Source organism: Vanacampus margaritifer, chromosome 18 (genome assembly GCF_051991255.1).
Source record: "Vanacampus margaritifer isolate UIUO_Vmar chromosome 18, RoL_Vmar_1.0, whole genome shotgun sequence".
Taxonomy (NCBI): domain Eukaryota; kingdom Metazoa; phylum Chordata; class Actinopteri; order Syngnathiformes; family Syngnathidae; genus Vanacampus; species Vanacampus margaritifer.
Window position 1 is genome coordinate 1,893,080 of NC_135449.1, and position 24,594 is coordinate 1,917,673.

General features: G+C 40.9%; 1 protein-coding gene across 9 annotated transcripts in view; it reads right to left on the minus strand.

Annotated features, from left to right (window-relative positions):
• The window catches only part of ctbp2l (C-terminal binding protein 2, like), a 58,417-nt gene that overhangs the window by 8,284 nt on the left and 25,539 nt on the right, over positions 1 to 24,594 (minus strand). For 4 of the 9 annotated variants that reach the window (XM_077551175.1, XM_077551174.1, XM_077551176.1 and 1 more), the window contains exons 1-4: positions 19,691 to 21,488; positions 2,158 to 2,312; positions 1,298 to 1,442; positions 153 to 359 (exon numbers count right to left, since the gene is read on the minus strand). In XM_077551175.1, the coding sequence (XP_077407301.1) occupies positions 153 to 359; positions 1,298 to 1,442; positions 2,158 to 2,312; positions 19,691 to 21,488 (2,305 nt within the window). Of the gene's footprint in view, positions 1 to 152; positions 360 to 1,297; positions 1,443 to 2,157; positions 2,313 to 8,753; positions 8,904 to 17,157; positions 17,255 to 19,690; positions 21,489 to 24,594 lie in introns of those variants that run through there. The other 5 variants (XM_077551180.1, XM_077551178.1, XM_077551179.1 and 2 more) reach the window with 3 other exon arrangements.

Sequence of the window (24,594 nt, forward strand, 5' to 3'; positions counted from 1 at the left end):
TATATATATATATATATATATATATATATATATATGTATATATTCCACCCCTCAAAAAAATATTTGCATCACTTGCGAGCCATTGTTTGGCGATTTTTTTATATTATCATTTTTTGAATTGTTCAAGTGGAATGTCAAGGTAGCACGCTCACCGAATCCGATGAGGCCCAGTGTCTCGCCGCGGATGCGCGCGGCGCCGGACGCCACTTCGCGGATCTGCTCCACGCTCTGCACCCGCGTGCCCTCCCGGAGCGCCTGGTAGAGCCACGTGTTCCGCCGGTACAGGTTGAGCACGTGGCAGAGGGTGGAGTCGGCCGTCTCCTCCACGGCCGCCGACGGGATGTTGCACACGGCGATGCCTACGGTCGGGCGGGGGTGGCCATTACTTCCCATTATAGTCTTGTGTAATATCTTTCATGAATTATAAATATTTTGGATTAAATAGGATAAGTGGTTCAAATAACAGATAGATGGATGTTTGAATTTTTTGTTTTATTTTTTTGTAGTTTTGATACAATATTTATTATTCACTTCTACTTTTGTCAAAAAAAAGTGCTTCTGTTTGATTTCTAAATGTAGCTTATGTTTTCATTGCGTGTTTTTGTCAAATATTATTTAGTAATCATTTTGGTCACAACTAATATTTTGGAATTTTCTGCTAACCTTTTTAGTATTTCTCACACTACATTTGTACTTTTTTTGCTTGTAGTTTGCCTCATGCTTTCCTTTTTTATATTTCTTATAATATTTAAGTGTATTTTCTTAATAATTTTATTTTGTATTTTTTTACTTATATCTTGCTTTATTTTTGTCGGATATTTCAAAATTTTTATATTTATTTTTCATTTAGGTATTTATTTCCCCTCTAATTCTTCTTTTTTTCTTAAAATAGTTTGGACTAATATTTGTAAATATATTTATTAATATCTAATATTTTTATCATCATTTTTGTTATAATGATTTTGCATTTTTAACTAATATTTTTTGTTGGATTTTTTTAAAATAAAAAAATCTAATATCTCTAATATTTGTGTATTTTTGTTTGAATATTTCCTTACATTTAATAGCATTATTTTCCAATATATTTTTGTAATCTTTTAAAATAATTCCCCCCCCTGTATTTGGGGATTTATCATACATTTGTGCATTTTTATAAATATTGTAATATCTATTTTTCCCTATGTTGTGTATATTTTTCTAACAATCAGTAGTATTATTTTCTAATATTTCCATGTTTTTCCAGTGGCAGTGTGCTTAGTAACAGTTGCGTGATTCGTCATCTGGCACCGGTTCATACCGAGCTCTCCGGCGGCTTTAATGTCGATGTTGTCATATCCGCTCCCGATGCGGATGATGATGCGCAGCGCTTTGAACTTCTCCAGGTCCTCCCTGGTCAGGGTGATGGTGTGGTACATCATGGCCCCCACCGCCTCGTTCAGCACCTGCCCAACACCCAACACACAAGACCCCCCGAGCGCTGATGAGCGTGTTTGAGGTTCAAGGTGACCCCGGCGAGTTCGCATGGAAATTCGACCTGCTGCCCTATTGCGAATTAGCAGATTAGCTAATTACTATTAGTTTTAGTCATTGATACAGTAATGTCATAATAATTCATAAAAATGAATAATTTCTGACTTCATCTGGGAAACAAATGTTTTTTAAATAAATCAGCCAATGTCCTTTTTTTAAAACATTAAAAAACACATTTTTATAGAAACATTTTCAAACTAAAATGATAGAACAACTTATCTTATCATATTGGGGGGGAAAAACTGAAAAAAATATTCCATCCTTTTTTTTTCTTTTCCTAAAACTCAATTCTAATATCTTTATTTCTTTATTCTCAGAACTTTATGACTATTTTCCCCCATGTTTTCCATCAGTAAGTTTTTAATAAATTAGCTAGCGTGTTCTTTAAAACATTAATAAACATTTTTCCTCGTAATGCAATGTTTTCAAATTACTTGACAAATTACTTATGAATAAATATTGACCTGAACATTCTAATAACAGTCAAAAAAAATTAAAATATTATTACGATTCAATTCTCATAATTAATTCTTTGGCCCCTTTTTTTGTCATTTCAAAAATTGTTGCTTAACTGCCTAATAATAACAACAGTTCAAGTTTCAAGCAATATGAGTAACGACGCGATACCTTCTCGTGAATCTCCTGCGTGGACTGCGCATCACAGAAGGCGACGGTCGCCAAGTCTTTGAGGATGGGCATCTCCACCGTGCAGTCGCGCCCGTCCAGCAGCGCCACCAACGGGCGCGGGTGCATGGGCCCGTTCATTATTTGGGGCCGGATACCTGCAGGAGGGATGAAGGGAGGACGACATCTCAGATTGGATGATTTCAACATACAACGGAAATAATTGTAAGCTCACTATTTGGCAAAGACAAAGACACACTGTTATGTTGATTGTTTTCAACGTTAACTACTTTAAAAAAAATATCTCTATTGATTCCGGTAAACGTTTAACGATCGTGCAATTGAACATTTTGAAAACAAGTTTAGGGTCATTATTATTATTATTATCATCATTTGGGCAAGCTCAAAGAGATTTGCATGATAATATCCATCCATTCATCATCAATTTTGTTGGATGACACCAATTCTAATGTTTTCATTTGAAGCTCATTTGAACACATCAAAGGCACTTGATGGTCTTTTGGATTTGGTCAAATGTCGAAACCAATCATTTGGCGCACTAATTGTTTGATCAAAAAGTCTTGTCGTAGCTATTTATTTAGATATCACTACAATTTAATCAATTGACAAAAAGTGTAGGCTCATTATTTGACAAGTTGAAAGACACTGAATCATTATATCGATTCTGTTAAATGTCATCTCACTGCAATTCAAATGCTCTCTACATATATAGGCTCACTTTTTAGCGAGATCGGAGATACTTTTTGATAGCGTTATCAATTCTGTTAAATGTCAGCAATTCAAACGAAACTAATTGCAGGCTCGTTATTTGGCAAGATCAAAGACATTTGCTAGTTCAATCAATTTTATTAAATGTCACTATGATTGAAACGTTCCGACAATAAGTGTAGGGCCACTGTTAGGTGAGATTGAAAAAAAAAAAAGGGGACCACATTAGCATGAAAAGAAACAGACAGAACACAGCCCGTTAGCCTGAAGTGCTCCCAAGAGTCGCATCGGCGACAGAAGAGGAGAAAAAATAAAAAACGCAAAAGGAAGGACGGCGGGCGAGGAGTCCGGCACTGCGGAGGATGAAAAGAAGGAGGCGGACGGAAGCGGACGGAAGCGGAGGTGTCGTCTCTCAGCCTGTTGTCATGGTGATCACTTCACCGGCTTTGGATGCCACTTGAAATGGACTTTGACTTGATGTCTGGCGGCGGGTCGCAGGAAGCCAGCTGACGACTGACGGGCGCCTTCCTCGCATCACTCCGCACACTTTTGCACGCGCAAGGTCAACTCAGCGGGGAAAGGCGAGGCACGACTGACATCACGCTGAATAGAAATGTCGTTCGCTGGTGACGAACGGTCAACAACTGAGGACAAACTAGAGCAGGGGTCTCAACAACTCTTTTGTCCCTCTCCTGTGGCGCTCTTAAAAAAAGTAGAAATTCATATGTTTTTAACATTTTTATTTTTTAGATAAAATATTCTTTAAATTAATTCATGATGAAATTAAAAAAAAAGAATAATTAAGTACAGTATTAAAAAAATGTCAGTCAAAAGTTTTAAGTAGTCAGAAAAAGGAAGACGAAAGGTAGAGGAAAGTTTAAAAAAATTACCTAAAAAAAGTCAAAAAATTGATCATAAAATAAAAAAAAGAAAAAGAAAAAAATTACAATAATTACCAAATATGTCAAAGAATTTAATTTAAAAAAAAAGGCAGAAAATGTTCACAAAGCAACGCTAAAATGTCCAAAAACAAAAGAAGAAATCCCCAAAATTACCATAAAATGTCCACAAAATTGTCAAAAATGTCAGAAAATTGAAAGCAAAAAAACGGCAGAAAAATGTCAAATATAGCCACAAAATGTCCAAATAAGGAAGAAGGGACGCAGAAAATTAACATGCCCACAAATATGTATCAGAAATTTGACAGAAAGGCAAAAAAAAGTCTAAAAATGTATAAAAAAAATAAAGTATGAAAAAAAAAAATAATATGCAAAAAACGGAAGACGAAAGCTAGAAGAAAATGAATCTCTACGTAATGGATGCTGCATATTTTTTCTGTTATGGTGCAGCTTTAATGATCTCTCGGGTCCTCAGCACATTAGACTAACACTAACACGCTGTTTCCTTCATCACAATGTTCAAATGTTTTGCGGCTCCAGAAAGATATTTTGTTATTTATTTGGCCCAAAATGGCTCTTTTGATAAAATGTTTCTGAACCCTGAACTACAGGGCTGGCTGAAGTACCACACAGGAGTCTTGAATTAGTCAAGTCTTGGGCTGTCACGATCAAATCTTTTTAGAAAAGTGAAAATACAGTCTTCTAAAAAAAATTTTTAATTTTCAAGATTTCAAGATTTTGAATGGTTCAGACCAACTCAAGATCAAGACTTAAGGGTTGAGACCAATTCTACACCAAGACTTATCTCAACCCTAATTCAAAGTCTTAGTGCTGACTCCTTTAAGTCTTGGTCCCAATTTGGTCTTGGGTCCTTAAAGTCTCAACCACTCACAGTCTTGGTTTCGGTATCAGCCCTTCAAAGTCTTTATCTAGAGTGGGTCTCAACTCCTTTAAGTCTCAATCTTGACCGTTTCAATGCCGTCAAGTCGTGTTCTTGACTTGGTCTCAGATGCTGTGTTCAGGACTCCACCGGGTAAGAGAAGTTGGAGCAAAGCACACTTCAGTCTGTGGACTGATGGACAGAAGCCGTCCATCCGGCAAGGTGAAATGAAACGGCACCTGCACCTGTGGACCGCTGGACAGCAGCCACATGAAACCAGAACCTGGAGGCCAGTTTGCGGCACAAATTTATTGACGCCGCTATGGATCTTTAAGCGTGTTTTCTTTACAAGCGTGTTTTCTTTCTGATTCCGCGGCGGCCAAACCCCACGAAAGACATTTTGACTGGTGCTGACGAGCTCTCAGCCGTGAAGTGACAAGCGCCCTCTTCCTCTCTCTCGCAGCGACGAGGAATCAAAAGTGCGTGGGGTGGGTGTGAGGTGGGCGATGTTCACCGCAGGCTGTGCTCGTGCTGCAGGTGAGATATGCGACCCGAGGGAGAAAACAACACAACGCATGTCAAGCAATGCGCAGTGAATTCACTTCATGTCTCGACAGTGCTGATGGCTACCTCTTATTTTCCCTCTTGTCTTCCCGCTAGCTGCGCTTGTTGCTCAACTGTTGCCTCACCACTGTGTGTGTTTGTGTGTGTGTGTGTGTGTGTGTGTGTGTGTGTGTGTTGGGAGGCGTGCATGTTCACAGAAGAAGCCAGCAGCTGTCGTAGCGACGCTTGCCAAAAGACTGCAACACGCATGAACCACGACGCAACCATGCAAAGGCTAACAGCCATGAAGCTAAACAACCAATGAAAATGTTATATGAATATATTCTATAAAAACAGAATGAAAGTTACAGTTTTTTTTAGTCCAGTTTCAATCCCGCTTGTTAGTTTGATCATAGTTAGTCAACCTCATCCCGTTTTTAGTCGACTATAAATCTCCCATTTTAGTCTTTATTTTTGACCAAGAAAGCAATTTGACAAAAACTGTCAACATTTTAGTCAGGACAATCATTTAACCCCTGTATTTTTTTGTTTTTGCATATTTTTTTATGTTGAACATTTCGGATCTAAAACAATTTCATATAAAATGTTCTCTCATCTTTTTGATGAAAAACAACTTCACACACAAGTACAGTATATCATCAGGTGGCTACTATGATTCCATGCTATGTGCTAGTAAGTTAGCAAGCATTAGTTAGCGGTCGGATTAACTTTATTGTTAGAACGTTTTAGCCGTTGGATTAATGTTTTGCTATAACTATAATTTACTTCTTTTTTTTTTTTAACCTTTCACCGTGAATCCACTTCCTGTCTGTCGCATGTGTTTGTGCATGTTGCACTTGCTAGCTGCAGATTTGAAAGGGTGTGTGTCACATAACGATTAGCAGAGATTTGATTTTACAAAACCATAACATTTTCATCTCGTTTTTGATCATGAGCTAAAATGTCCATCGATTTTAGTCCAGTTCTTACGAAGTGAAGTATATTTTTGTCTCGTCTTCATTAGTTGCCGAAAATGCATACCGATTTAGTCCCAGTAATTGTTTATTAATGAGGGTTTTAGTCTGGAAAAATGTGTGTTGACGAAATTATTTTTCTTTCGTTTTCGTTGACAAAATTAACACTTCGTATCACCCAAAACAAAACAAAAGTCAGGTCTTCAAACGCAACGTTTTCGCACAATCATCGCTAGCTCATGAGCGCAAACCGCTAACAGCTGGAGGGGCTAAAAGGTCACAACGAAAGTTATCTGAGGACCCAAACTAGCATGATGAGACTTTCCTCAATTCCATGCTACTCTTCCTGTAGACAAACACGCATGGAAGCTATGCGGGAAGATTGCCGCCGCCGCCGCCGCCGCTGCTGCCGTTGGTGGAGCCAGCGACACTTAGAGTCTGGCAGCTCAACGCAGCAGCAGATGAGGCCAGAGTTTCCATTATGTGGCCAGCCTTTCCTACCACCGCAAGGAGGAGGAGGAGGAGGGGAGGAGGGAATGGGGGGGGGGGGGCTTGTGGGTGTTTGGCAAGTGGAGAAGAACCAGGAGGGGAGAGGGAAAACACATTTACGAGCAGACAAGCTCTCCATCGTATTATCTTCATCTGCTGCTGACGGTTACCAAGCAACCGCAAGCTGCTGATTGCAGGTGGCCAACACCAACTTAGAGGAGGTTGGCAGATCCAAAGATGAAACATCACCCGCTCACTTCACGACATTGGTGGCAATCAAGGGGCTGGAAACTAGCAAGGAAGATTGGTTGGTTTCTGGTTGACTCTAATAATAGCTTACAGAATCGGTTTTAGTTCCGTTCCTACGGTGGCAAATCGGAATGCACCCGAGCCTATTGCTAGCCAACACTAGTGCAGTAGTAAAGTCATAACTATAGGAAGAAAAATATCGCTAGGCCATAGGATGTATTCTTCCGCTGTTTTTTAAATTTTTCAGATTTGTCCACCAGCTAGCCTTCATGGCAACGGCATACATCGTGATATAAACGTGTAAAAATTTACAATGTTAGTATTTTTGAAAGGCTTATATAGTCCCTTGCCAGAGTACTGTAAAGCGTTTTGACAAAAAACAAATATAAGAGCTAGGTTGAAAAAAAAAAAATCGAATAAATAATACTGAATCGATTTTCCTTTTCAAGCCCAATATCGATTCACAAAACCATGAATCTCATTTTCCCCCATAAATTCTTAAGAAAATAGAATTTTAAAGGCCAATTTTTTGGTGTATCTTCCTTTTTTCTTGAAATTTACTGTTCACATGAATTTAAAAGTATTTTCTTAAATTTATGAAAGACCTGAATAATTGCACTTTAAAACCATTCAAAGTATTTTAGTTTATATTTACAATTATTAATGCCTTTATTTTATTACCATTTGTTCAAAAAGCAATTACATTAAAACTGCACCGGCGGCTGTTAAAGGCCCGGAGATGCCACAAGAACACTGTCTGACATAAAAAAGTAGTGCTTTGGCACCATCTTGTCACATTTATTGGCAACAGAGAAATTTCATGGGGTGTGAATTAGTCACACATTTTCTCAGCTCCAGCGGCTAGTTCCCTATCCCAAGAAAAATATATTAATTTAGTATATTTTTATTATTTTGATGGAAGTACATGCAAGTTAATGCTCAGGGGGGGAAAAAAGTTTCACAGTCTATTTGGTTTCAGGGGAAATAAAATAAATGCCAGAACGAGAGGAAAAAAACAATCAAAACCTGCTTTGGACAATGTTATTGGTTTATAAAAAAAAAAAAAATCTATTTTTATGAAGTCAAGATTTTTCTATTTAACAGCCATGTCCTCCAGCCCAGTTGACTATTTTGCATTTTTCAGCTGGTTTTCTCACACGGCACAAGAGGCCTTGACACGCTGCTTTGAAAACATTGGACACAACACACACATTCTTGGCTATTGGCCCACTATGTGAGCACGAGAGGCTCAACATTAGAGTTAACACACAGATGTGTACTGGGGGTCACACACACACACGCACACACACACGCATAATGGCCTGGTGATGTTTCCGCTTTTATTCCGCCAGATTTCGTCCCTCCAGTCTGCTAAATGACTCATTTAGGAGGAGAAAAGCCTCCGTCAGCCGGTGGCAGCGCGAGGTCACCGCATGTGTTTTTTGGGAGGGCATGTGTTTGCGAGTGAGCGTCCTTTGTTGGCACCCCCCCCCCCCCCCCCCCCGAAAAAAGTCGCGCACAAAGGCCTCTTGTCCCACCCGGCTGGCCACAACACTGCTGCTAAGAAATCAAGCACACGCCTCATTTCTTTTTTTTGGGGGGGAAAGCGGAACAAAAGCTAATGTCAACAGCCTGCACCTCTACCCCGCCAAGTTACTACCCAGGAAGTGAGCGCTAAGTGTTAGCGTGCGGAGATGACAACATGGTGACGAAGAACACCAATCCCCCCCCACCCCACCCCCACCCCTCCTCCAAGTAACCTTCTCCCCCTGTTCCGTCCCACATGCCAGACTTTATTAGACATCCAGCAAAGAAAACAGGAAACATGCCGCTTGCCTGGAAAATGTTGCCGCCACATTCTTCCTCGCTCTTATAAACGTCGCATGGTGGAGGGAGAAATAACACGGCTCACGGCGGGAAAAAAAATGCCCCTGAAAAAGTGGAAAAAGATAATCCGAAAATTAACCCGACTGCCAAAACCCTCCCTCCCTGACCCCAACCCCACCCCACCCCTCGAGGGTCCAGAGGGGTGGGAAATCACGGAGATCGCAGCTGCATAGTCTTCGCCATGCGGAAAAGATGCAATTTTGCTCCTTTAAAAACTGCCCCCCCCCCTCCCCAGGATGGAAAAAGGCAGCGGTATGGCTTTTTCCTTCTCAGGCGGCGGCGGCGGAAGCGCACCGTCTATTCATCACTCGCCGCTACATCGGGTCTGGACGCGCTCCGGCTGCACAATCCCTCCCTTCCTCCTCCACCCTTTTCCCTCCTCTTCCTCCTCCTCCTCCTCGCCGCTTTTTGGGGTATGTTTTATTTCTGATCTGGACTGGTTACACCCCTCCCATCCTCTCACACACACACACACACACACACACACACACACACACACACACACACACACACACACCCCTCTCCCTCCCGATTATTTGGTTTCCTCCACTCCTGCTCCCCCCCCCCCCCCCCATCTTGACAGCTATAATAGCGGCATATCAAACAAGGTATAGGCTAGCTGAGCGAAGTCAAATTCAATTCAGCCATCAACATTTTTCGTCAACCCTTTCAACAGTCCCTCGCCACGACGTCCTCTAGCCAGAGGCTGAGCTGCCCTGTGTTTGTTTACAGAGTAACCAGAGCATCCCGGCCATGACATTGCCTCTTGTGTTTGCATTTTGCAGCAGTTCAATTTTGTCCCCGGGGGAAAGCAAGAAGGCATACGATTGACAGGTCGCCGTGCCGAATGACTGCGAGTGGGTGAAAATGGCCTGTTTAGAATAACAATGTCGCAGCGACCCTGCCGCGGAGAAAGGGGAAAAAAACAACAACAAAGTGGCTGTCCCACCGTGGTCGCACGCCAAAAGCTATTACCAGTGACGGTAAAGTGGAAAAGGTGGGACACACGGGGGGATTGTATGTGCATTTGTGTGTGTGCGTGTGTGTTTTTGTGTGCGTGTGTGTGTGTTTATGTGAGCCGCTCAAGCAGCAGCTTTCACTTCCTGTTACACACACACAGTGGTACAGCTGATCTTCACTAACGGGATGAGCACGTGAAACGATCAAAAGAGAAATAAAAGGAATACAAAGTATGGATAATGTAATAATAATGAATATAAATATGAATAATGAGTTAGGGTTAGTGGCCATCTGTCAAAAATTCAAATGGCGCTAACTACTTCCTTTAAAATGTTTTTTTTTAATAATAATCTTCAATCTCAAAAACTTTAACTTATCAGTACGGGAATTTTTTTTTGTGAAAAAACACAAAATGTATATATTATACAACTCCATTCTCATGAAATTATAACTTTAATAGCATTTTTTTATCATTCCGCTTTTTTGCGAAAAATACAAACCATTAGATTTTTTTTCCTGAAAAAAAAATATATATATATTCAAGACTTGACAATTTTCTCCTCAGAAAAATTTACCTTTATTTGCTAAAAAATATACTTTTTCTAAAAAACAATTTTCATAAGATTACGACTTTCTAAAAAAAAATTTTTGAAAGAAAAAAAGTTATATAAAATATATATTTGTTTACTCCATTTATATGCTTTTTCTTCTTTTCTTTACATTTTTATATGAAAAATGTATTGTTCTACGGTCTTTCTACCCCAAAAGGGTTATGTTAATTTTTATTTTTATTTTTTGGGAATAAGGTGAATTTTTGTTTTTAAAAAATCTGTCTTTAAAAAATCTCCATAGAGTTTTGTTTTTAACCTGACACTTTTATTCGCATGTATTTGTCGTGGACAACAGTGTAGTTCAGCGCACCCCCCCCCCCTTTTCCACCCCCACCGCCCTCAAAAAATCACTGGTGGTTGTGGCTAATGGTGGCCAGATGGGGAAATTCTGACATGTCGCCCAAGCGTACTTTTACTGTAAATGACCGTCGTCCGCCCTTTCTTGGAAACAAATCCCCACGCATGCTTTACAGACTTCAACAAGCCTCTCTGTGATGCCGATGACACATTTGTTGTCATTCTGAGCCAAATTAACTGTCACAAGTCTCGACCTTTTGGCCCGACGAGGCACCGACGATCCGACAAATTGTCCGAGTTCGGTTTATGGTGCCCCGTGTGAGGATTTCCCATCGGGGGCAAGCCCCCATCTTTAACCTTTGCTAATTATACTGTAAGCGCCCTTTTCCTGCGAGTGCCCAATATTGGCAGGCGAAGTGCGGGGCCCGCTTAAATCCGCTTAAGGCACTTAAAGGGATTTGAAGAAAGCGAGTGCGAGAGGACGAGCAGCTCTTCGGCGGACTACACCAAGTCCTGACCTGGTTTCTCATTTATTTGCTGCTATTTACACAAGAGTCCAGGGGGGTCTTATCCAGTGTGAGGCACCTGCTGCCACCCACCGCAGCCACAGAGGTTCAGAAAACAAGCCTGAGTCAACAGGGCCGGTTGACTTTCTGTTTTTTTTCATCAAAGCGACCAATGGGGGATGAAGGAAGAAAAAGAGTGCAGAAAAGTGGAATGTAAACAACTACTACTTAAAAAAAAAAAAAAAGTTACAATGAAAGAAAGACGTATTTTCTCAAAATATTTTATGCTAAGCATTTTACATCTTTAAAACACTTATTCAAAACAAAATTTAATATTAGTGATTAAGATAAAATGAAAAAAAACTGGCATTATTTGGAGATATTTCATTGATAATGTAGTGGTTCACTGGGCTGAATATATGACTCATGTTATGACTTTTGTATGAAAAAAAATACATGAATTGTTTTACAAAAATGTATTTTCTGGAGAATTTTTTTTTATTGTCGCTGTTAAGTTCTTCTGCAAAGAAATTTGACTTTAAAAAAAACACTTTATTCTAATAAGATTATAAAAAAAAAATCTCTAAATTAAATCTCAAACAAATCAAACTATATTCTTGTAAAATTAAGAATCTTTATGAATATTTAATTTTTTTTGTCGCTACATAGGAATTAGACTTTTTTCACTTTATTCTCATGAGATAATGATTTTTCCTTGGAAAAATAGACTTGTTTGAGATTTTTTTTATTTTATTTTTTTTAACAGCTCCTGTCACAGTTTTTAAATACCCAGCACTACTGTTGCTCAAAAGGGAAAAAACATGCACAAAACACTAAAATATTACTTTGCTCATAAAGTTGAAAGTTTTTCTTGAAAAATTCTGAAAATATTATTCTATTCAAAAATACATTTTCTCATAAGTTTACAACTTTTTCTCATTTTTTTCATGAAATTGATACAACTCACTCTCACTCAAAAATGTACAAATAAAAGCCTCACCCTTATTAGATATCTCTTCCCACATGCAAATCACATCATGGGAATTCAAAAGAGCCTACTGTGATGGGCAGGGGTTACGAAATGGCCAACGCACCTCCCCGATGTTACCTTGGGATCAGCTGAAAATGTGCCTTTCGAAATCTCCTAAGCTCATAAACTAAAACAATATTTTCCCCCAACACTCTAAAAGGGTTGCGGAAACAGGAGAGATGGGGGACACACCCGCCCGCCACCTCGGCTGCAGGTGGCCTCCAGATGTGGTGACCCTGGAGATGGAGGGGGGTCACTCCGGCACATTTTAAGCCCCCCGCCCCCACACCCCTCCCCTTCTTTTGTCCCTCCTCTGCAGTGACAGAAGCCATCTGGCCTGGCATAGACTTCCAAACCCTCCCGATGTGTGGCCTACTGATTACACCAGCAAATAAAACGCACACAAACATGCGCACAATGCGTCCCATCACCCCTGACACACCCACCGCCCTCCCCGTGCTGTCATACGGCTATTAAGCCGGGGAGGGAAACTGCGGCCCAGCTGTGCTCCAGCAGCTTCTGAATCGGATCTCCGGCAAGGTGTCCATCTCGGCAGATGATATTTCACACTTCGTCCTACCGAAAAAAAAAATAATGCAGCTGGAGATTTTCGGTCACACTATACGCCTCTTGAGAACGCTGACACCCGCGTGCGTGATAGCTACATCATCTTGCGTGTTAAAACGAAGTGCAATCGTTGCAAAATAATGCCGATAATGATAAAACTAAAGAAAATAATGGCGTTCCCTTGTGCAATTGTTGAAGGGTTAATTCTTGCAAAATAAATAAAAATACTGCATGGAGAAACACCAAATTAAAAAAATCTTTAAAAGCAAAACAAATCAAAAATCTCTTAAAGATTTTCTTTAAATTATGATTTATTAAAACCAAACAATTAGCGTCAAACTTTTAAAAACAACTTTTGTCTTAAAAAAGTAAAACTTTTCCTCCCCCCAAATTATTTTTTGTGAAAGCACACTTAAATCGTGAAGAAAGTATAACTTTACTCTTGTAAAATTACTTGTTTTTGTTTGAAAAAGTACATAAAAGATTTGATGTGTTGACTTTTGATGTCACATTATTCTCAGAAAAATGAATACAAATAATTAAAAAAAAATAATTCTCAAAAAATCTAATGTCATTCTCCTGAGAATAACACTTAGCAACACACTTAACTGACATTTTTTGTAAATTCTTGAAAAATAAAAATTTATTTTCATAAGAATACTGTATAACTTTTTTTTAAAATAAAAATAGGACTTTATTCTTATAAGATTATGAATTTGTTCTGTAAAAAACAATGTAAATCTCAAAAATTAAAATTCTTGAATATACTTTATTTTCACAAGACTGACTTTTTCCCCTCAACAATTTTCTTAATAAAAAAAAAATCTGTTCATGTGCTTGTAAAATGTGACAATTTGACCACAAAAAAAATGGTACTTTCTCATAAAATTAAGAATTTGTTCTCTAAAAATTCAGATTTTCTTTTCATAAGATTATAAACATTAATTTGTTGAATTATTTGTGTTCTTTTTAGCGTGGTCTTAAAAGTAAAGAGTAACTGCACAGGGGATCTTATTTTGTCGTCGTGGTGCTGGCGAGCTCGAATCCACGTAATGGTCAGGTTGCTACCATGAGATGATACCATTTCACAAGGGACCTGCTCTGAGAAACCCCTGCTGTGTTTGTTGGAGATGTGTGGCATTGATTTACAACACGGGCTGCAGATCAAACCGCAACATAGGACAGCGGTGGGGGGGTCAAAATAAGAGGGAGGGGCCAAGACAAGAACCACCGCAACCACCGTGTACTGTGCGTCAAAGCCAACCAGCTAGTGGCTCGTTGTTCGACCAAAAAAGATGACAGTACTGCTTTTTTTTTTCTTCTTTTCATCTCCAGTTTTTTCATCTTCCTCTCCATTTCCCCCAGACTCGCTGGCCAGGAGACCAAGGTAAATATGCGCACCAGGTAAAGTGATCGGTAAATCTTTGAAACAGCCTGGCAGTGAGATACGCCACTCTTTACATCCAACCTCCCCCCCCCCCCCCCGCCCTATTATTTCACACAGAATGAAAGGAGAGGGGGGTTGTGAATAAAACACACAAGGTTGGCCAACACTTCAGAGAGGATATTCAATATCCATGAGCTTTTTCATTTCACACTGATGAATAATTCAGGGTGACCTGCCCACAACTGAGATAAAAAAAGGAAGAAAGCGAGGGGGAGGGGGGGGTTCATTTAAAAAAAAAAAAGGATGGAGGAGGTGTGCAGAGGTAGTTGTCTGTTTTTGCAGCTGTTGCTATTTGACAAGCAGAGCGATAATGTGAAATGGCGGCAGGTAATTGGGGAGGCTCCACTGCAACGTCACGTTAAGGATTCTGTAATGTGGTGCAAATTCCAAGATTTGCTTCTAAACACGTGATGCCAGTTAGATAATTACTGAAAACATACAAAGACTGATATCTATGTAGTACTGTTTGTTGTAAAACTGTTTATCACCATTTTGGCTTTCCTGATTTTTTTTTTTAGCCCTATCCATCCATCCAGCAAATCGGGAAAAAATAATAAATATCACAAGAAAAATTGAATAATATAATTAAAAAAAAACATTGCTGTCACCTGGGCTGCCTTCCACTATTTTGTGTAACACGTCTAACATTTTCTCACTTTTTGGACAATTTATGACCCAGTGCAGAGGTTAGTTGCCACCAACACGCCAAACACACCAACTAACTAACACAAGCAGGGCTAGAAAAGCTGTTCCTCATTTGCTGTGCGGGCTTGGCCTGCTTCGCCAAAGTCATTAATCCCCCTGCGAACATGAGCAATGCTCCGGGGGAGGGATCCACTGTGAGATGCTTGTTTTTTATGTAATGTGACAATCTGTGGCGCAACCTGTTATCAAGGCCATGTTTCTACGGCAATCAAGAAAAAAAAAAGGGAGGGGGGGCGGAGGGGTAAGTAGCGCAAGGTTGCGCAACATTTGTCAGCGTCTGAAATCTGGGGCTGTTGATCAGATGGCATTTACAGTTTACAGGAGATTGAGGGGTGGGGGTGTGTCTCTTAGATACGGATATGGGCTTGAAGTTGCCATTAAAGAAGCCTCCATACTGAGATTCCGACAAGTTTCCGAGATCTCCTTGATCTTGAGGGAACTGTCAATAAACTCCCACTGATTTGAACACTACAAATACTGTATATCAGAAATATCCAAAAGGAAGGTCTTATCTGACACTGTAGCATTAGAGTGCCACAGGGCATCCAGACTGACGGAAAATACAAATAAGAAAGACGAGTAGGAGTAGTAGAAGGGTGGGATGGGAATCAAACAGAGGTTCTTTTTTGAAAACCGTCTCCCAGTAATTCCATTCCTAGGAATTGCTTTTATGCTTGCCTGCCGATATACTGGTAAGAATGAGCTACTGTCTATGGAAATGACATGAATCAATAAGAACCTATAAGGAATGGGATCAATAAACAGTATAGATGATCAGAATCATTAAATCCTCATCAATTTCCATCTCTCTGCAAAGCTACCTGTTTCAAAAGTGTCCGCTTCGGGCTGTTTCCTAATTTGCTATTGTTGACTTTACCGTCACAATCACCGAGTCCGTGGCTGGACCCACCTCGGTGTTGACCGCACACACAAAGGTTTGCCAGCGTAAACATTGAACAGTTTTAACATTTACAATTGTCGGACTGTTTTCCGAGCAGATTGGGGAGGCAAACAATGCCTTAACACAACTCACACGTAATTGTGAAATAATTCACAAAAGCCTTGAAGCTGAAAGTCGGCAGTCAAAGTTTTGTCGAAGAGCAGCGCAAGGCAAATAGGAAAGAGGGGAAGTCGAAGGTCTGATCCTGATGTCCTGCCGTCAGCTCAGATGAAGACAAACACTTCCCTGCTGCTGCTGCTGCAAAAGGGAACTGGGTATCAGTGTCTAGGGTGTCAAGCATACGTTAGCGTTTTTAAAAGGGTTGTTATGGAAAATTTGTGAGTTGCCCAAAACTGCGTGAACTGTGATATCAACTGAGCTAGTTTTCGGTATGTGACTACTAATGTGTCCAACCGTCCATTTTTAGCAAGCCCAGCTGACTTTGGCCTAGAGCAGGGGTGGGCACGTTCGGTCCTCGAGGGCGGGAGTCCTGCAGGTTTTGGATGTTTCCCTTCTCCAACACATCTGATATATGAGCAGCTCACAAGCTCTGCATAAGCCTGATAACGATCCTGTTGATTGGAATGAGATTGTGTTGGGAGAGGGAAACCTCCGAAACCTGCAGGACTCCGGCCCTCGAGAACCGAGTTTGCCCATCCCTGGGCTAGAGGCAAGTGTACACCCTGGAACGGTCGCCAGCCAGTCGCAGGCGACATAAAGACAAACAAGCATTTAAACCAATGGGTAAGTTCGAGTCTGCAACGAGACTGAACACACATACTTGGAATGTGAGAGGAAGCCCGCAGTCCGAATTCGAACCCCTAACCTAAAAAATCTGAGGCAGACATGCTAACCACTCGGTCACCGTGCTGCCTTCCTTAAACATACAAAGATGACATTTCTATTCTACCCCCACAATGCTACTTTTATATTGGGTTACGTAACTGTCAAAGCAACATAAGATGTGATTCCAGACATTTTTTTCCCGAAAAGGATCTGCCATTTTTGACAAATGCTCCAGGAAGTTCTGAATAACACCTGGACAGTGTGTCAAAAAGCCGCCAGTTGATATTTCTCTTATGGCTCCGGGGCGTTAAAACTTCCACTCATGAAGCTCTGCCCCCTGAACACACTACGCACAGCCTGCTAATACTCCAGCTAAGAAAAGCCCGGCTGAAGATCCTCAGTGGATTATCTCCTCTCGGAAACCACGTGACGGCACGCGATTCACCAGCTCCGCTAAGCCAATTACATGCCTAGTTGACGTCACGTGACGTGGAATCTACAAACCTGCGCTGCTGCTCTGCGGGACGCCACTGACGGACAACTCCATGGCCAAGGCGCGCACTCCCTACTTTGGCTGGGAAGAAGGCAACTGTCGCGGCTAAGCTGGACTCCAGTGTTTAATGCCATTATCAACACCGCTGAGCCAACCAAGACAGCGCCCTGACGCAGAACCCTCCCACCACCCAATACTTTATATAGCTATACAATTGCACCTTCCTTGAAGGGATCAGATGTTGCTTATATTTCACTATTCTAAACAGTATTCAACATGTGTCTTAATAAATAACATGTCTGTGGAATGAATGCAAAAAACAACAGACATATTTTTCCAACGCACACTGCTGGCTAAACGCTAATCAGTGCAAACACATTACAGTTCTGCTTACCTTTTGAGTTTGACATGATAGTACAGTACGTCGGCCACTGTATTTCTAGAACTTTGGCCAGCCTAGCTGATTATGTCATTGTTGGGGCTGGGTATCGATTCTAATTTCCTCCATCGATTCGATTTTGATTTGCAAGGAGTTTAGTTTGATTCGATTTTTGCTGATTCGATTCGATCCGTGTCAATTCAATAAGATATTGATTAATTATGGAACATCAATTCTTCTCAAACATCAAGGGGGCGATTAAAAACTTCACAGACAAATTCCAAATTAAATTATTGCAGAGGCTGTAACTGGTTAAATGATTTAGTTTATCAATGAAAGTAACACGTTATAATCACTATAAGTGTTACACAAATATTGACATCAGCAAGGATAAGATGAAAATATTTCCATAATTCTAATTCAATAATTGTAAATAAAGATTCTGAATGGTCTTAAAGTTCAATAAGTCATGTCTTTCATAAATATAAGAAAATACTTTTTAAATTCATGTAAACAATAAATTTCAAGAAAACAGTAAGTTTAAATAATCGATTGATTCATGGTTTTATGAATCAATATCAGGCTCAAAAAGGAAAATAGATTCGATATCGATTATTCGATTTTTTAAACCCAGTCCTAGCCATTGCTGAAGAAACATATTATGGGCGTGGTTATTATGTTAATTATCCCCATTTGTATTTATTATTTGTATACAAGATATTAAAATGCAATTTTCCAAATACACACTTTAAAATGTCTTAAATTTTAACATTAGAGTAACTCGTATGCCTCATCAACTGTGTCATTGTATGTGAGAGAGATGCTAATGAGTAATAGGTCTCCAAAAATCAATCAGTCATTGTCAAATGAATAATACGTCGCGACTCGTCAATAGGCATGTTTGAACATAAAGGGGAAAAAAAGGAGGGATGCCAGATGAGAGGCTCTTCACCAGTCGACAAGAGCCCCAGGCGTGAAAAAAGAAATCCCTTGAGAAGTAAATGGCGACAAAAAAGTAATTATTTGCGCTCAATTTTCTCTGGCTTTGAGCAGGAAAAAAAAAATAATAGTGTCCCTTTTTCACCCACTTCCTTTAAATGTGAAGATTATCTACCTTCTGATTGCCACCAGAGCCGAGGTTGCCTGGCAACGCGCAATTAAGAAATATGCTTTCTGATTGTCTGTGTGCGACGCCCGGCCGTTATCAGATGAAGTTACCGAAGCAACAAATATCAGCGACATGCAAATGAGTTTGTTGAGATGTGAGGGAAGCATAACAAAAAAACAAAAAATACTATCACCTTGGTAAGAAGCAATTCACTTCACCCAGATTTATTCAACATCACATGAAAGAAAGCCTTTTTTTTTTATTTTTTTATCAGCCATTAATTTAGAACTTGCTCAGCAGCCCAAAGAACCATTAGTGTTGGCGGCTGAAAAGGTTCAAGAACACTGACTTAAAATAAGACTTCCAACTAACCACCGTCGCTGTTTAACATAGTTTACAAATGGTCATAGAACACCAACATCTGGTCAAGCCTTTACACAGGTGAAGCAAAACAATTTATTTTCATGGTCATCGCTGCATTCGTCATACGGAAAAAGATTGAATCCATTAGGAAAATCTTTGGCATTGTTTTCCTCAATAAAAGTAAATAAAAGCAAATGAAATGTGCATTTAATCAGCTTTAGGGAGAAAGAGCAGGTAATTCAAGTTCCGTGATGACTGTCAGAAATACGTCCACTGAAATAAAAAAAATAGTACCACAGACAACAAGGTGTCTATAAAAACGGACTCCTATAATAGCCTATACAACAGTCTATCTTATTAGACTAATTGGATTACAGGTAGTTAAGCACCTGATTAGGAGAGAGTGTAGAGTAGAATAACAAGTACGGCCATATTTACCTTGTATGCCAGATTTTGTTTTATAGCGAGTCTACGGAAAATTAGACAACCTTGCCTTGAATTGATTGTGACCAAGACAAAAGTAAAGATTGCTCAGGAGGAGACACATTTCAGCTCGGTGAAACATGACACAAATGTTTTAATATGCGTATTAACAGATTCCGGAGTCGGCTCATACTCTTTCTGTCAGCATCTTCTATCTGTCGATCTATAAGCAACCCCCCAAAAAAAAGTTAGATAAGAGAGATTACTATACTTGTGTCAGGTGTGGTGGTCATGGTTGAGACAATGACTGGTGGACCAGTGCGGCGTCCAACCAACTTGGTGTTGTTAAGGTTTTGCGCTTGCAGAGCAGCGGAGGAAGTCGCGGCAACAATGTTACTCTCAGGAGCGGCACTGATTCCCTTCCGGAGGAGTTGTGGGCTGTGAAGAGGGCTAGGAGCTGGCGAAGCTGTGGGAAGGTTGGGCGCTCTTTTCATCAGCTCCATGGGGGAGTAAGAGCCTGAGAAGGTTTTGGGTGCAGCTCCAGGGGTTCCTGGGGCAGGCAGGGGCTGTTGGCCAAGAGCAGACATAGCGAGGCCTGTATGGGCGTTGTACATGGAAAAGGGTCTTCCTTGGGTTATAGCGTTGCTATATCCTCCAGGGCTGATTGGTAAAGCTCCAGTTGCGAGGGGGCGTGGTGCTGGATAAGTGGTGGTCTCCAGAAGGTGTTGGGACGGAGCACTGCTGGGCCTTCTCCCGAGAAACTCTCCCAATCTGGGGGACATTGTTTGGATAGTGGTGGGGGGTTGCTGCATCAGGCCGGGATCCATTGTCAAACCTTGGGGCTGCGAGTAATAGTCGTTGCGGTGGCTGAAGCTGTTGGATCGAGTACGCGGTGCTGTTCCACCGGTCTTGTAACTCAGCACAATGCGGGAAAGAATGCGGGCCTGGGCCAAGTTCGGGGCGACGGAGCGAACGTCATGGTCCTCCATCATAGCCAGTATGGAGAAAGACTCAAAGCCATGTTGCAGAAGGAGAGTGATGGTACTCTCAGCCAGACCTTCAGACCGCAAAAATGCCAAAAAAGCAGGATCCGCCATTTTCTTGGGGTCCGCAGCGCTAGGGTGGTGAGGAGGCAATCCGGAGGACATCCCTGCCGTGGCAGCCATCATGGCTGCGCTGGGATCATAGTTCGGGTCATAAGGAAATCTTTGAGAGGCTACAGCTCCGTAAGCACGAGGGAGAGCGCCGTCCATTCCCTGCAAAGTCGGGTCCACCGCTGAATCGGTGGCAGCCGACTGACGGGGTTCCAGGGACAAGCTACTAAAATTGTTTAATGCTTGGTGAGCAGAAACAGACGACTGCTCAGAAGTGTAATTGGGAAGATGGGGCTGAGGTCCGTAGACAGCAAGTGAAGGAGAGCTGCCGGCGATACGCTGACCATCCAAGATAATCTTAGATCCCAGAGATTCCCTGTACAAACGGCTCAGCTCATGGACAGGAAGGGGAGGCGGCGGTGGAGGAGGAGGCGGTGGGGGTGGAAGCACGGGGATAGGTGTAGAACCAGACGCCTGCACGGAAGGTGTGGCTCTCGCTTGATCCCAAAGAGGCCTCAAACCCCTTGCGCCGTGACCGTAATGCGAGGGTGATCTTGCGAGAAGGTGATGGTTATCCCTATAAAACCCCGACTCTTCGGGTGGCTGACCCGTCGGGGGGGCCTGAAAATAATCATAAGGCGGTGCAGTGCCCCGGCCCGACATAGCTTGCTTGAGGTAAAGGCTGTTGCCGAGATCCAGCTGAGAGGTCTTACTCATGAGCTGCTGCTGCCCTGGTTGGTGGGCCGGATCACACGCCGAGGACCCAAAGACTGGAACCCGTGTCTTAAGGTCCAGGTGTTGTAGAAAGCAACTTCCACTTTCACCTTTGCTTGTTGCCAATGGATTCCTCAGGACAGGAATGGTCCCACAGTAATGACAGCGACTTGCGGCCCCGTCTCTCTGGCCCTCAGACCAATATGTGACCCCCTGGCCCGGAGAACCACCGAAATGCGACTGCTCGCTTTGGTTAGGCATCAGGGAAAACAAAATGGACCACTATAGGAGCGGAAAATAGACATAAGTGTTATGTTTCAACTCTCAAATTACACCCACGTCTATCAAAAAGGGAGGAGCTAAGAGGTGAAACACTACCCTCACCTGATCTGCAGCTGTAGGTCCCCCCTTATCCTCATTCTTACGTCTATGCTATCATATGGCTCCCAACTAAATAATTAAGCCCTTGAAACATTAGAACTTCATGCAACTTTGGGGTGAGGTGCTACACCACTCTTGCAGTTAATACTTGTGTTTGGATTACTTTGAAGACAAAAGCACTCCAAGAAATTGGGCTAAAACAACACAGCCGGACAATGCTAGCGGAACAAGAGGGGAGGGAAGGAGACACGCTAATCCAGTGGAGTTGATGCACGCCATAGGCTGAGGCAGTCATCCACAGAAGTCGCCACAGGGAGATTAGCAACAAACTAAAACCTCCTTAAATCCTTTTGCCACTATGACATTACGGGACAAGATTGTACACTGCGAATATTTTTTTTTGTCAGCTAGGAGACACACCAGATCACTCACAACCCTGTTAAAGACAATATAGAAAATGTATGGAAAATATATAGATATAGAAAGTGGATAGACACAGACCGGTCGCCGCAGGGAACTTTGTCTATGAGATATTCAGAGCAGAGAAGCAACGGTTTCCTACCAGAGATTCTGCTGTTGGTGATAAACTTGTGTTTACTTGCCAAGAGCGAGTGCAACGCAAACAGGAGGAAAAAAAAAGAGTGACAGGAGAAGAAAGGCTAGTGCTGATAAACGTGCTCGGGGAAAACAGCTGATAAGGTGGAGAGCGGACAAGCTTTGACTTTCTCACCTTCAAAACAGACAGCAATGGAATTGGATTGGACAGCACTGGACTGTGACCACTCCATCATCAGACTTGTTTCTATTTTCTACGCCGTGTCTCTGTAATAAAATGGAGGAACCTCTAGGGCCATTGTCTGAATGCTCCAGAGGCCAAAAAAACCCAGACAAAGATAAGCTAAATTTATTGAGTGACAGGAGCCACTATTTACTTTAGAATGCCTGCCAGGTTCTTTTCAGGTTTCCACTAACACACATTGTGCATGTTTTCTAGTAACGACTAATGTAACCATGTTACTTTTCCCAGCCAAGTATTCAGACTACAGTTACTCATCAACTTAAGTAAGGTTACTAATTTGATGAGGTGGCGCCAGAATTTCAGGTGGGAAAAGCCGTTCACCACTAAAGGCAATTTCCATTTTACAAATATGCAAAACGACATCAATTTTCTGCCCAACAAAAGGTCACTTCCTACTTGTTGTTTCCGTTTCATGTCACCGTCACATCACTAGGAACCCGGTGTTGTCCACGCATATCAGGATTTATGATTGAAAATGAGGTCTAATATTTATGATTGTAGGTCCTGACCATTTTAGTAACAGATAACATGCCCCACAATACAGGATAATCGCTCAGGATAATCTTTCGGAGACTTCTGATTATTGGGTCTTTGATTACTTTGAAGATCAGGAACATGCTCAAATGTCATTGTTGTTCGGACACGGTGTGCTAGGTCGTAACAAAATTGCATTATCCTACAACTTGTTTCTGGCAATCTTCCCATAAAAGTATCAAACACCGTAATAAACTGCCTTGTATCTCTCCTAGCCATCACTCACAATAACTTTGTCTAATAAGCCGCTTTCGTGTACCATTCGCATTCCCTCGTTCCCTGACAAAGCAATGACTGTACGATCCTGTGCACGCGGCAGGCCGAGGGCTGCTCAAACCACAACCCGGATATCATGTCAAGTGATTCATTTCCCACAGATCATTGGCAAGAAGCAGCCTGTTGCCAAATTTATCTTGTACGCCTCTCGTGAGGACTGTTCCATAATTAAGTGAGCATGCTATATTACACTCGTGCAACAGGGACCAGCATGAATAATACAAGGAAAAGGAAGAGTCCAACTATGATATTTGGTGCCAATACTACAAAAAGAGAGCTTTAGGTACAATGCGCTGAACAGACGTCCAGCCACAGTCATGCCTTTGGAGCAATCTGGCCATCTTTCTAGGCCACGGGATGCTAACGGCGGGAATTGGCGGGCAGAGATAGCGGCGGAATGATTTAGGTAGCCGTCGCTCTACAACTGCTGAGCTATTAAACTTTCATGGCGACTTCATGAATTAAAGCATGGCAACGGGGAACTTGAATTTTTTTTCTCCAATTATCGTGATTGTACAGCATGTTGCAGCGCTAATGAGTGTTGTACAATAGATTTTTATTTGACTTATAATATCTTTTTCTTCTAATATATATTTAAATATTTTTTTTCAAATATATTTTGTATTTTTATTCTAATATAATTTTCACCCAATTTAGGTGTATTTTTGGTTATTATTTTATTGTTCTTATTTATTTTTGTATTTTCTTTCAAATTTGGTATTTTTGCTGAATATTTGTGCTTTAAAAAAATATTTAAAAAATATTCCTTCTAAAATAAATATTTTTGTCTATATTATTTTTCATGTAATATTTTTGGATTCTTTTTCTATTTTTATTTACCTTTTGTATAGTATTTTTGTGTTGTTTTAACATTTGTTAAACGTTAAAATTCAATTATTGCAGGTTCATACTGCCACCATCATAAAACCTATAAATACAAAAAATATTACACCAAAAATACATAAATACTACACACAAAATATTATCTTCTACTATTTTCTAACATTTTAGTCTCATATTTGGTATTCTGTAATATTTCTGCATTTGTCTATAATATTTTGTTATTTATCATCTAATATTTGTGCTTTAGTCCACAATTTTTTGCATTTTCTAGTATTTGCATCTGATAGTTTTACACTTTTGACTAATATTGTTTTATAGTTACAAATTTTATTTAAAATTAATTATAAAAATAAAAATAAACAACTGACATCATGTGCACAAGTGTGCACACCTTCATAATGAGGACGCGGCTGTGTTCAGAATTAACCAATCATACTCAAAGTTATATTAAGTGAGAGTCAGCACACACATGCCACAATTTAAGTGTCTGATTAACCACAAATTAATTTCAGAAGTTCCAGTAGGCTTTTCCTG